At 44.7% G+C, this 13,367-nt stretch overlaps 1 protein-coding gene across 3 annotated transcripts in view; it reads left to right on the forward strand.

Moving 5' to 3' along the window:
• Nucleotides 1–13,367, forward strand: part of SAMHD1 (SAM and HD domain containing deoxynucleoside triphosphate triphosphohydrolase 1) — a 91,515-nt gene that overhangs the window by 23,730 nt on the left and 54,418 nt on the right. For 2 of the 3 annotated variants that reach the window (XM_090064177.1, XM_090064178.1), the window contains 2 exons: nt 12,126–12,198; nt 13,018–13,178. In XM_090064177.1, coding sequence (XP_089920303.1) covers nt 12,126–12,198; nt 13,018–13,178 — 234 coding nt within the window. Of the gene's footprint in view, nt 1–12,125; nt 12,199–13,017; nt 13,179–13,367 lie in introns of those variants that run through there. The other variant, XM_090064179.1, reaches the window with a different exon arrangement.

The raw sequence follows: 13,367 nt of genomic DNA on the forward strand, positions 1-13,367 counted from the left end.
CCTTCTTGGCTTGCTGGTCTTAGAGCCCCTATTCCTGGGGTCCTGAAGTTTCTGCTTTCTAGACTCCTGGATCCTTTGGGTCTGCCTGCTGATGTCCTCATCTTTGTCTTTTGTCTTTCCCCCACTGCTCTAATGTGGAGTGTTTGAAAGCAGTTGCTGACTTCAGTTTGTTCTTTCTGAGTTCTGGGGACCATCATTCTAGTAGTCACATGTTGCCCCTTCTCTCTTGCCAGCTTTCATGAATCCTATTCAAGAAGTCTTCATTTTCCCTGATAGCATGCATATCTGTGCTTCCAGCCCTTCAATCTGTTCCTCCCAGATAGACACCCGTTTCTGTTTAGTTCAGATGAAATGATCTTGACCCTCTGGGGGAACACAAACCTGGTATTTGAGTACAGTCCCACTCAATTAATTACTGCTTTGTCTGCATTTGTCTCCTGTGCTCCCTGGAGGATATCTAGGCTTTAGAAAATAAAGCAAAGAGGCAGGGGGAGAGGGTAAGGAAAAACCCCAAGAACGCTTGCACAAACAGAGCCTCTTGCTGCTTGTCGCATGAATGAGCAGCATAGGGTAGTGCCAAGACTCATCCAGAGAGCTGGATGAGTCTTGGCAACCCTTCTGTAACATCTTAGATGCAGGCTCTGGGCAAGTACTTAGCTTTCAGAGATGATACCTTTGGCTGGCAGATGGATGAATCAGTCCCCTGTGGAACAGAGTCACCACACTTCATTTCCTTTAGGTGGCAGTGATCTTGATCCTTCCTGTCTTTGGGGTGCATGACTTCCAGTGGAATATCTTCTTTCTCCTCTGATGCCAGGGTTCTATATTTTGTCTTCACCTGGATGGATAGGGCTTCGAAATGGAGCACTATCTGCTTCCAGAGGTGACCAACTGCTAACTTCCACCTTGTTAGGTCTCTGTACCTTCTGTGGCTTGCCGTCTCCCACAATTCTAGACATCTCCTTGGGTGTCGTGTCTATGTAGACCTTGTGCATGGGTGCTTCTCAACCTAGCCACATACTCTTGAAGCCTTTTTATGTAGTTCCGGGTTTACAGCAGCCTACACAGATACAAGCAGAGGTAGAGGTGACAGTAGCAGTATTGCAGCATCTTATCTTACACATTTTGTTGTTCTTGTGGATCTTCTGGAAATTCTAGAAATTTCTTCTTTCTCCTTTACCAGATGGCGATCTGCAAGCCCATAATGAAGAAATACTAAAATGACAACTGGGAAAACTCCACCTGAAAACTTCCCTGCTTGCCTGGTCCCTGGTGCCACTTGCTCCTTTTATCCCTGGGACTCTGACTGGTTTAGCCTTTTTGCCAAAGCAAGTCCTACCTGATCATTCACATTTTAGTGACTGCTAGGCTCAGCAGCTGACAGTGTTTCGTTTCAATATACTTTGCTCACACTTTTGTGGGAGGATCAAATTTGAGCTGATACCTGCACATAGCCATGCATAAACAGAAATAACCACTTTTTCCTTCCCTACTTCTCTCAAAAAATTAGGAAATTTGCACTTTGTACACCTAAAACCAGGGCTCTTTGGATCCATGGTTTTGTCTCTGTGTGTGTGTGTGTGTATATAGTTTGAATTCAGAATTGCAGTTTAAGCCTGGCATGTTAATGAGGGCCTGTCTTTGTTTAAACCCTAGACAGTTTCAAGTTAGCTAAACTATTTCTCTTGATATCTATTGCTATGGAATTTTAGGCTGAAGACGCCAATGTTGAGCCTTGGATAGAATTATCTTTTGTACAGAGGATACTTTTTAGTATTTTAGTGCATTTGGTTATTTGATTGTTGTATTGGATTTTGTAAGGACAATAGCAGTTCAGGGATTTGATCTGCAGTTGTTGGCGTATGAGGGGGAAGCGGGGGAGGCGTTTTTCCAAAAATAGAACCTGAAAATTTGGGGTCAAGTTAGGGCTTGGACAAGATGCTACATTTGAAGCTCTTTTAAAAAGTGAGGGTATGGATATTACGTACCTGATGAGCACTTTAAAAATAACTGTTCCACTTCAGAAATCATCTTCAGAAGTACAAGTGTGTGTCTGAAGCACTTTGTATAATATTTGCATCATCTAGCTCGAGGGACCTGCCCCTGACTCGCACCAAAATCCATTGCTCTGGGGTCCTACCTCACATGTGACTGGAAATATTTACTGTTGTGTGGTAAGGCTAGCAAGTTCTCATTTTGTCTGTCATTTTCCCCTGATGACAGCCTGTTGTGCAGCAGCAGCTCCTTGAACCATTTGTACCTAACCAATACTGGAAAGTATTCATCCATGTTTTCTAGAGGTGCACCAATACATGGGTCCATATACTATTGGCAACAGTAAAAGGAAAATTGATATTATCAGCAGTTGGCTTTTTTTGGCTGATGTGGCTGATAATGTTGATTTAAATGCAGCATGCATGCAGTGGCTGCTATGGTGCAGTAGCTCCCCCTGTTCCATGGGCGACACAGCCAGAGCAGAGCCCATGGTGGTAGTGGGGGCAGGCTGCTTGCAGTAGGCTTGACCCATTTCCCCCTCCCCTCCTGTGGCCCCCACAGCTCAGTAGGCACGACAGAGCAGGGTTGGGCAGGGAATCTGCTTGTCACTGCGAGCCCCTCACTGCCCTGGTGAGGCACCTGCCTGTCTGGCAGCAGCAAGGGGCACAATTCTGTGTTGCCATCCCAGCTGCTGCCAGGCAGGCAGGGGGTGCCTCTCCAGGGTGGCATGGGGCTTTCAGCAGCAAGGAGCTTCCCTGCCTGGCCGTGCTCTACCCTGCTGTGCTGGGTCTCACCTGCTGAGCTGTGGAGGCCCTGGTGGGGAGGGCATTAGGGCAGGGAGCCCAAGCCTGATGCTGGTAGTCCACACCTGCCCCAGGGCATGTGCCCCCCTCTCAGCCTCTCAGAAGTGTGTTTGGTGGTGGGCAGGTGCTAGCCCACCCCCTGCCACCCTCTGGATGAGCTGCCCCAGGCCTCATCCCACTCCTTGGCCAGACCCTGGAGCCGTGCATTCTGGCCCTGGGCCCCAAGTCCATGCACCGCCTGGGCTGGGTAGCAGCCCCAGCTCTGCCCGACTCCTTTCCTCGGTGTGCGGGCCTCAGTTCTCCCTCTTCGCCCACACTCCGTGCCAAACTTACTTGCAGGAGCTGCTCTTCAGGCTGCCTGGCAGCCACGTGCAGGTGTATGTGCACATGGCACCCCCTGCCTGACTGCTTCTTCCACTCCCCTCAGCTCCTTGTAGGCTGGAACTCTGAGAGCTCTTTGCAAAAGTTGAAAATCTATGTGTTTCTCCGTTAAAATGAGAAATCTGCATTTTTCTCAGTTAAAAGGGAAAATTGGCTTCTCCCTATTTTTCCATAGGAAGTGGAAAACCCAGATCCCTGATTTACCAGTCATGACAGCAGAAACCCAAAGTACGGCATTATCTAATCACACATGTCCTTTTAAACAGATTTTCCTGACTTAATAATTTTCTTGTGTGGTGATTTTTAATCAGCACCTAACTTGCCTCTACAATAGCTTGTGCTTTTTGTAATGTCCAGTAAGCTGAAAAACCAGTCTGTTTACACACTTCCATTTTACTCTGTGGGGCTGTTAATGCCTGACTGTAGCAAGCTATAGGGCATTCCCCTACTCTAGTATCTTGAGTAATCATGCTTACAAGGCAGAAATTTTGGATGCTTCCCCCGAAAAGGGGAAGTCATAATTAGGAGCAGCTAGGGTGGGGGGCTCTGCTAGGGCTCTTTTTTGACCTTCCCATGCCTTCACTACCTGTTCTGTCCATGTCCACTCAGGTCTCTTAATGTCATATAAAAAGCCTACTTTTTCTGCATATCCCAGAATACATTTTCTGAAAAAATGGTAAGACCTAGAAATGTTTGTAATGATTTGGTGTTCACTGGCATTGTTAGCTAAGAAGAGAGGTAGCAGGGAAGGGAGGATAGGATTTCCTAGCTCAAAGTTATCTGCCATTACAGGTTGTGACCCTACAAGAGAGCAGTTTGCCACTTAAAAATCGGTGGCTGAGGTCACCATTGTTGTCATCTCTATCCTCGTTTGCTGTTATTGATGTGTTGTCAGTGTTGAAGTCTCAGGGACTGCAGTGTCAGTAAAGTCACAGCTAGGCGCAGATGTGGATTTTCCAGAAAATTATTAATTGGAAAATTTTCTGGAAAACTTTCTGTAACATTTTCCAGTGCCCTAAATAGAACGTGATCTGATTTAGTAAACAAAACTAAAAAAGTACCCCCATGTTAATTTTATGTCCCAGTAGCAACAAATATTTGAACTGAAATATTTGATTAGGAAAAAGATTAAATGCAACACACTTATGTGGAAAGAAAATATTTTTGTTGGAATACTTGTAAAAATGTAAAGACAATACACAATAGATTGTACTTCGCTTGCATTGTTTGTTTAAATTTAAGAAAAAAAAGAAGGCACATGCTAACTTTAGCATACCCAAAGAACTGTGCATGATGTGCCGTGGTTGTCCACTCATTTACTTCAGCAGAGTTTAACTCTCTTCCACTGAAGTCATTGTGGTACCTCCAGTTTCACTGTCCGTACCTGTAGAATTGCTTGCACTAGTTAGTTCCATTTCAGAATCAAATTCAGGCAAATCTGATTCAGAATGACTGGAACCACATCCTGTTTTGCTAAAGATGGTTTTACCAATGAGTCTATGGGCAAGGGCAACTTACAACGCTGCGTCTTCTTCGCTAATTGTGCTTCAGATTGATTCTCCAGAAGCGCGGGATGTTGAGAACTAGAACCAAGCTGAGTGGTGCATTCATTTGTTAGTCTATTCCTCTTTTTTTGTCTTGATTGAGTTGAAAGCCTTCCAGGTCCGTTCACAACAAATTGCTGTTGGTGCAATGCTTAGGATCCTTAGAGCAATCTTGGACAACGGTCAGGTGTTACAATATGTGAGAAGAAAACATATTTTCTGCTGCATGCCAAATGCTGTCTTTGCTTCAAAGTTTTTCTTTTGCGCGATACTCGGCAGTGTCCATCGTCTTGGCTATTTTGTCAATGTTGGGGACATTCTTAGCTACTTCCATAATTGTATCGAGAGCAGTAGATAATTCATCTTCTGATAAATGTTTTCCTCTGTGTTGAGGATCCAAAAGGTTTGCTACCAGATGAACTGGATGAGAAGAGAACTCAGATTTGTTAGTAAACATTTCATAGATTTCATAAACATTAGAGCTGGAAGGGACCTCAGAAGATCGAGTATAGCCCCCTGCCTGAGGGGTAGGAAGTCAGCTGGGGTCATAGGATCCCAGCAAGATAAGCATCCAAATTTCTCTTGAAGGTGTTCAATGTAGGTGCTTGAACCACCTCCGATGGCAGGCTATTCCAGACCTTGGGGGCTTGGACAGTAAAGAAATTCTTCCTTGTATCCAGCCTGAAATGGTCTTGCAGTAGTTTATAACTGTTTGACCTCATCTTCCCTTGGGGCACTCTGGTGAGCAAACATTGCCCCAGATACTGGTGGTCACCCCAGATAAACTTTTAGGTGGCCATCAGATCAACCTTGAGCCTGCGCTTTTCCAAGTTAAAATGCCCCATGGGTCTTAGTCTATCATCATAAAGTCTGTTTTCCTGACCTCTTATCATGCGCGTGGCTCCTCACTGGACTCTCGCAAGCTTCTCCACATCGTTTTTGAATTGTGGAGCCCAAAATTGGACGCAGTACTCCAGCTGCGGCCTTATCAGGGCCAAGTACAAGGAGAGAATGACGTCCGGGGATTTGCTTGAGAAGCATGCATGGATGCAAGCCAGCATTTTGGTTGCTTTACTAGCCACAGCATCGCATTGCAGGTTCATGTTCATCTTGTGGTCAATGATGGTCCCCAAGTCTTTCTTCCATAGTGTTAGCCAGCATAGCACTGCCGAGCCTATAAGGATGCTGCAGGTTTTTCTTCCCAAGGTGGAGAACCTTGCATTTTTGGTGTTTAAACACCATCATGTTCTTGTCTGCCCATTTGCTGAGCCTGTCCAGGTCAGCCTGGATTGCCCTCCTGTCTTTAGGTGTGGATGCTTTGCCCCAGCGTTTGGTATCATCAGAGAACTTGGCCAGTCTGCTTCTGACTCCATTGTCCAAATCATTAATGAAGATGTTGAACAATGTGGGTCCAAGGACAGAGCCTTGGGGACCCCACTGGTCACAGGGCACCATGATGATTGACTTCTGTCAGTTACTACCCTCTGGGTCCGGCCACGGAGCCAATTTCCCAGCCAGCGGATTGTGGTGGACCCAAGGCCACAATTGGCCAGTTTCGCCAAGAGGTGATCATGGGATACCAGATGGAAGGCTTTTTTGAAGTCAAGATATATGACATCAATCTCTTTTCCCTTGTCCAGGTGATAGGTCACCTGGTCATAAAAGGACATGAGATTGATCAAGCAAGACCTACCCACAACAAACCCGTGCTGGCTATCTCTGAGGATGTTGGCATCAGCCAGTCCATTAAGGATGGCCTCTTTAATAAGCTTTTCTAAAACCTTCCCTGGGATAGAGGTCAGGCTGATGGGCCTGTAGTTTTCCAGATCCACTTCCTTCCCTTTCTTGAAGGTAGGCACCACATTGGCCTTCTTTCAGTCTTCGGGCACTACACCAGAGCGCCAGGAGTTTTCAAAGATCCGTGCCAGAGGCTGGGCTATGATGCTCGCCAGCTTCTTGAGTACCCTGGGGTGTAGATTGTCAGGGCCAGCTGACTTGAAGGTATCCAACCTCTCAAGGTGTTCTTTATGAGGTCAGCATTGATGGAAGACAGCGAATCATCCTCACCCAGACTTCCCTGTCCTGTAGTGGGCATGGGCATCCTGTGGGACTGATGAAAGACCGACGCAAAGTATTCATGTAATAGGTTGGCTTTTTCCTGGGTGTCAGTTGTCAGATGTCCCATCTGGTTTAGCAGGGGTCCAGTGTTGCCTTTGCTTTTCCTCTGGCTCCCCACATATCTGAAAAAGGACTTTTTATTGTTGTCCTTGATGCTTGAAGCTAGTTGGAGTTCAGTTGCAGCCTTGGTTTGCTCCCTGCAGGACTGGACCAGTGCTGACCATTCTTCCTTCGAGGTGAATCCTGCCCTCCATCCTTCATAGGCCTTTCTTTTTAGCTTCAAGAGGTCTGCTAGATCCCTGGAGAGCCAGGGGGGCTGCTGTGCCCTACTGCTGCCTTTCCTCTGAAATGGAATAGAATTTGCTTGTGCATTTGAGGATCGCTCCCTTGAGGAGCAGCCACTCTTCCTGAACTCCCCTTCCCTTGGGGTCGTGGTCCCTTAGAGCCTCACTGACGAGACTCCTGAGCTTGTCAATATCAGCCTTCCTGAAGTCAAGGACTTCTGTGTTGCTCACTGACTTGCCAGCTTTACGGCAGATGGTGATGGTGATCAGCTCGTGGTCGCTGTCACCCAGCTTCCCATCGATCACTAGGTCGCTGATTTAGGTCGTCCCCAGTTGCCGGTACCAGGTCGATCAGCACTTTACCTCTCATTGGCCCATAGACTTCTTGGGTCAGGTAGAGGTCATCCACGCGTGGTAGGAAGCTTTGCAACTGCTTGGATTTTGCTGAGTGATCCTCCCACGAGGTGTCTGGGTAGTTGAAGTCACCCATGACAACCATGGTCCTGGAGCATGCGGCCTCAGCCAGTTTCCAGGGAAACTCCTGGTCAAGCTCTTGGCTTTGGGTGGGAGGTCTGTAGTAGACTGGTAGATTTGTTTTACTACTACTTCTTCGTTTTTGGATAGAGGTGAAGAAGGCAAAATCTCAGTTAGATTTTTCATTCAATTGTTGGAATATCTCTGGAATATTTGAAAGGCTTGGCATGTCTCCTTCAAGTTTCTGAAACTTGTAGTAGCGAATCAAATGCTCCTTGAACTCGAACTCATTGTTATAAAAAATATGCTTATGAATGTTCACAGGAATAATCTGGGATACTGTCATCTATTGAAGCACACTGCAAACAGTTCTTTGTGCGCAGCAAACTTTGTAAACACTTCGTAGTTGAGCCCCATCTAGTTTCTCCTGGCCATAAAAGTGCACTTTTCTTCCCCTCCTTTTCTTTTGGTAGTTTCTTCAAATTCTGATTAGCAACATGATGATTGTTGAATACCTTCACAATCGCTTTGCAGTTTGCCAGCATTGTCTTCACTGTATTTACACTTACTGTGTCCTTTGCCAGAAGATTCAATCCATGAACAAGACAGCCAAATACTATTAAATGAGGATACTTTGCCTTTAATATTTGCCATGCAGGTTTCATGTTACTCACATTATCAGTTACATGGGCTTGTACCCTGGAGGGACCTGCACTTTCAATCTCTTCACTCAGTAATTTGGCTATGTAGTCACCTGTATGACAAGAAGATTTGGTAGCAGTTGCTTTCTGGAATATTGGTTCATGTGTTGCTGACATAATGTTCAATAAAAGATTTCCTTCTATATCAGTCCATCCATCTGCCATCAGTCAGTGATTTCTGCTTGACCAATCCTTTGAATAACCATTGTTTGAACTCTGTCATACTCTCTAAGAGAGAATGTGATAAGAGATAACGTAACGGTAATTTATATGATGGGCAAATTAGTTTCTAATATTTCTTCCAATATTGATTTTCAGTTATGGAAAGAGGTGTACCACTTGCAAATATAGCTTGAGCTAATGTCTCATCTGCTTTTTCTTGATCTTCTTTTGACATTTTATCCACAAAGCTTGATAAAAAGCTTGACTGTCTTGAATACCTACTCATGGTGGATAGCATATCTGGTAACAGTGATCTTGAAAGTGAGTATCCTGCTGCTGCTTCCGCTAGACTTGGCAGCTCAACATTTTCATTTTCCATTTTTTGCACATCTGCTATTTCACTTGAGCCTACCAAGTTCCTGCAACAAAAGGGGGAAAAGATTTTTATTTTAGCCTATTCTAGTCTGGCCTCATTCATCAGAAGGAGAAGTGGCAGGGAGCCTGCTTCCCCCCTCCCTGCGAGAGAGAACACTGCTGCTCAGCTTGCTGCTTAGTTGCCCTGAGACTGCAGAACCAAAGGGAAGTATAGCCTGGCCTCTGTCATCGGCCAGAAGACTAAGCTCGCTCTGCTGGGTTGAAATGATTATCTACAGTATTATGTAATTTTAAAAATATATATTGTTAAGCCTAAGCCACTTTGGGTGCTTAGTGCAAGCAGAAAAGCAGGATGCAAATATTTTAAATAAATAATAATCCAGAGTTGCATTAACAGCTCTTAAAATTAGAATGTTTTAAAACAAACTGATGCTGATCTACTGTGTGTTGTTTAACATATTAATTTGTTTACTTGCATGGGATTCCTGAAGTAGATGCTGTTGTTCTACCACTTTGGCATATTAGCTTTCTGTATATGGCTTGTAGTCTTTCAGGACCATTTCTACATGTTGTTAAATGTTTTTCATTCTTGCTGTATTGTTAGCATACTTCTGCCTGCAATATTTACATCTACCAACTTTCTTCCTTCCTTCAGTGGCTTGAACTTCACTATGATGCCACACACGAGTTTTTTGGTTTTTTGGGGTTTTTTTCTGATTAGGCATTGTTCTGACTACTTCAGGCTGCTAGAACTAACAGATCTTATACAAACACTTCCAACTTCCCCAGTTCAAGAAAAGAAACGAGACACTGCTCTGTGTGTTTGCTGAATTAAAAGTGAGGCACTGGTAGGCTTCCAAAATGGTTTAAAATTGTAAATGTAATAAAAAAAAATTGTGTTCAACTGACACACACATATAGTGGCGTTTCATTTTAATTGTGGAAAAACACAGATTTTGGGGGACTTAATCAGAGAATTTTGGGCCCTCCATCAGAGAATATTGGGTTTTTAAACAGGAAAAAAACAGGATCCTTGCGGAAAAGCTCAAAGAACTGGGATCGTTTAGTTGCCTGGTCTTGTTGCTGTTGTGCCCAGTGTAGGTTGAGACAACTATCTAGGGCAGGTACTGCTCAGTGGCACCTCAGTGCCCCCAGATCTGTGTGCAGGCGTGGGCTGCCCACTGTGGGCTTGATCCTCCCGCCGTGCTTCACGCCCTGCTGCCCACCCTCAGGATTTCCACAGCCTCGCAGGTGTGAACCAGCACTGCAGGGCAGAACGGGGCTGCACGGGTAAATTTGCCACTATGAGCTCTGCGCTGCCTTGGCGAGACATCCCCTGTCCACCTGGCAGCAGCGAGGGGCACAATCCTGCGCTGCTGCTGTGCAGGCAGGAGATGCCTCTCCAGGGCAGCATGGAGCATGCAACAGTAAGGAGCTTCCCTGCACAGGCGCACTCTGTTCTGCAGCACCAGGTCACATCTGCTGGGCTGCGGATGCCCCGGAAGAGGCCAGCAGGGCGGGGAGCCTGCGTGAGCTGGCTGCACCAACCCCCGTCTCTGCCTTGATCTGAGGTGCATGTGTCCCCCCACCCTCGCCAACTCCCCTGGGAGTGTGTGCAGTGGTGGAGAGTTGGATCCACCCCTCACCTGAGCCTACAGGGGTGGGGACACGCACACCAGGCTGCTACCACCTGCAAGTTGCAGCTGAGGCTCAGGCACTGCTGAGGGGGACAGGGCTGCAAACCCAGGTCCCTGGCTCTATAGCCCTGGCAGCCTCCTCCAGCAGGGGTGGAGGGTGAGGGGCATCAGCAGGGATGAGGGGCTGTGGGTGGGGGAGGGAGTGAGGGGCACTAGCAGAGCTGGGGGCCTGTGGGGGGGGAATGAAAGGGTCACCAGGAGGGGCTGTGGGGAGTGTAAGAGAAAAACAATCATAAAAAAACCAGATGACCCTTAAAAACCAGATGACCCTTTTCCCCTAAGCTTGCCTCTTGCGACAGTAAGCAAAATGTGCAAACCGCAGAACCAGTCTCAACCAGAACAACCTTGTTCTATACCGTATTTTATAACTTGGTAAGAGCAAGTGGAAAAACCCAGGATGTGCGCGCAACAATGTAATGCTTAATGTATAAATACCAAGCTGTAAACACAGTTTGGGGGAACTCTCTGTCCTTGTGACACTGAGTTGCCCCTCTGCAGAGCAATAAATTTACATTCTAACACTCCCTCATTCTGTGCTGAATTGATCGCGGCTAGGAACAAGCCCAGAGATGGGATGTGGCCAGTGCTCTTGGGTGTATGAGCACACCCTTCGGTGTATGGGTGCTACGCAGTAGCTGGTCAACCCTTTTCCCCGACAGGGGGAGGAGTGAGGGGCAGCAGTAGGTCTAGGGGAGTGGGGGGGGAGAGTGAGGGGCACCAGCAGGTCTGTGGGGAGTGAGGGGTACCAGCAGGTGTTTTTGAATAATGTTTCACAATGTGAAATTTCTGCAAAACTGAACTTAGTGCATGGGGTGACTGGCAAAGGAATAGAAGCAAACTTTGTAAATTGTCATTGTACATTATTTACAGTCATATAAATTAAATGACATTCTAAATTTATATGTATTGTCCTAAGGAGAAGTTTGATCAGCAGCAGAACACCTTTACTAACTAAAGATATATTAAACAGGAATTAGTAATTATATATATATAAAATAGTTAATATAGTGTTGAACTTGCATTAAAGTATAAAAGATTTGTAAGAGTGAATTTGATTTTCAACTTTACACAGTAACCCTTTAAGGCATTGAATTTTCTATATGCTTCTTTTTGTACAAAAATGAGTGATGTTTGCAGAAGAAATTGCTGGAAATACTCCCCGTTTAGAATTTTGACCCTTCTTTTTGAGTTGCCTTTAATATAAAGCACGTGGTTCAGGTGTGATTTCATTTCAGACATCAGTTATAACCTTATTTGGACTGTCATCTTTTAAATTTTAGTTTTTAAAACTGCTTGTAATCAAGTTGAGTTTCTTGAGAGATAAGTGGATGATGTTACTATGTATTGGTGCTAATCTTTTGAGTTGCATAACTAGCTCATTTAATAACCTTTATTGGCTGCAAATAGTTTTATAGTTATATAAGTACTCTGTCTTCTCACTTATTTAAAGAAGGAACAACAAATGCCCCTATAGACAATAAGAGTTGAGAAAAATGTGAATTTGCATAGATAATACCACATACGTTATAAGTTGTAAAGGAAAATATCTGATGAATTTGACTGATGTCTAAAATCTTCTTAATGTATCCAGACCCCAGGACTTGAGACTGAAATTGCTTGCTTGCCTGAGCAAATTGGGACAACATTATGCTGAAGAAATGAAGGTAAATACAATATTCTGGATCAGGTGTTAGGTACTAAACTTTCAGGGTTTTATGTGTTCTTAATTTCTCAGATATGGTGGGGCAAACAACCTTTGAATATTTACACTGAAACAAATAGCCTGTGATTTTTATTGTTGGGGTGCCAATATTCAAGTGATTTAAAAATAGGCACAGGAAGATATAGGAATACTGAGTTCCAGTTCTATACTTGCAATATTTTGCAGCAGAAGCTTTTCCAGTAAGTGAAATAACATTTTTAACTTTTTCAGGTCCTATTTGCTACCGTATTACAAAGTGTGCTTAGGGGATGTCTGCATAGCAAAATAAATGTGCACTTTCAGCATGTGTTAACTGAATGATAGCTATGGACCTAACAACTTCAAGGTGGATACTCGCCAATTTCATGGGCAGAATGGGAAGGGCTCTGCAGCCATTTCATGGGCAGAACATGGTGGGCTTCCCCATGCCTCTGATTGACCAGAGCGATCTGGTGGCCCCACCCTTCACCACTGAAACTCAAGACCCTCGGACCCCTCAGAAAATGCCACCTCTTAACTTTCGCTCATTTTCTGACTATGGAAAAATAATAGAAATTTGTCTGTTACAAAGAACTGACAAAGACCACAACAGGTCACAATGCTTTTAACACTATGGATTTCTATTTGAAATCTCTGAGGGTTTTTTGTGAATTATGTGTAGGTAGTTGCATACTAACTGTGCTAATATGGTATCCTTTATCAAGGAAAGGTACTAACTCTTTTCATGCCCTTTGTTGGCCATGTTTGAACCTTAATTTCATTACTGTTTAAAATCTTTTAGGTTTTTAATGATCCTATTCATGGTCATATTGAAATACATCCTCTGCTCATTCGAATCATCGATACGCCTCAGTTTCAACGTCTGCGATACATTAAGCAACTGGGTGGCACTTACTTTGTTTTTCCAGGAGCGTCGCATAACCGCTTTGAACATTCCCTGGGGTAAGGCAGTATTCATTTATATGTAGATCTCTTCCATTTTTATTCATTTCTGTCTGCCTCTTCTGCCTGTGTGAAGTGACTGCAGGCACCAGTCTTGCCTCCACTGATGTTAAGGGACAGTTCTACAAATATTTTTGGCAGTTTTGAATTGATCTGTATCTTACAGAAGTGATTTTGTTGTCTGTTCTT

This window comes from Crocodylus siamensis, chromosome 10 (genome assembly GCF_052110815.1).
Source record: "Crocodylus siamensis isolate JL-2025a chromosome 10, ASM5211081v1, whole genome shotgun sequence".
Taxonomy (NCBI): domain Eukaryota; kingdom Metazoa; phylum Chordata; order Crocodylia; family Crocodylidae; genus Crocodylus; species Crocodylus siamensis.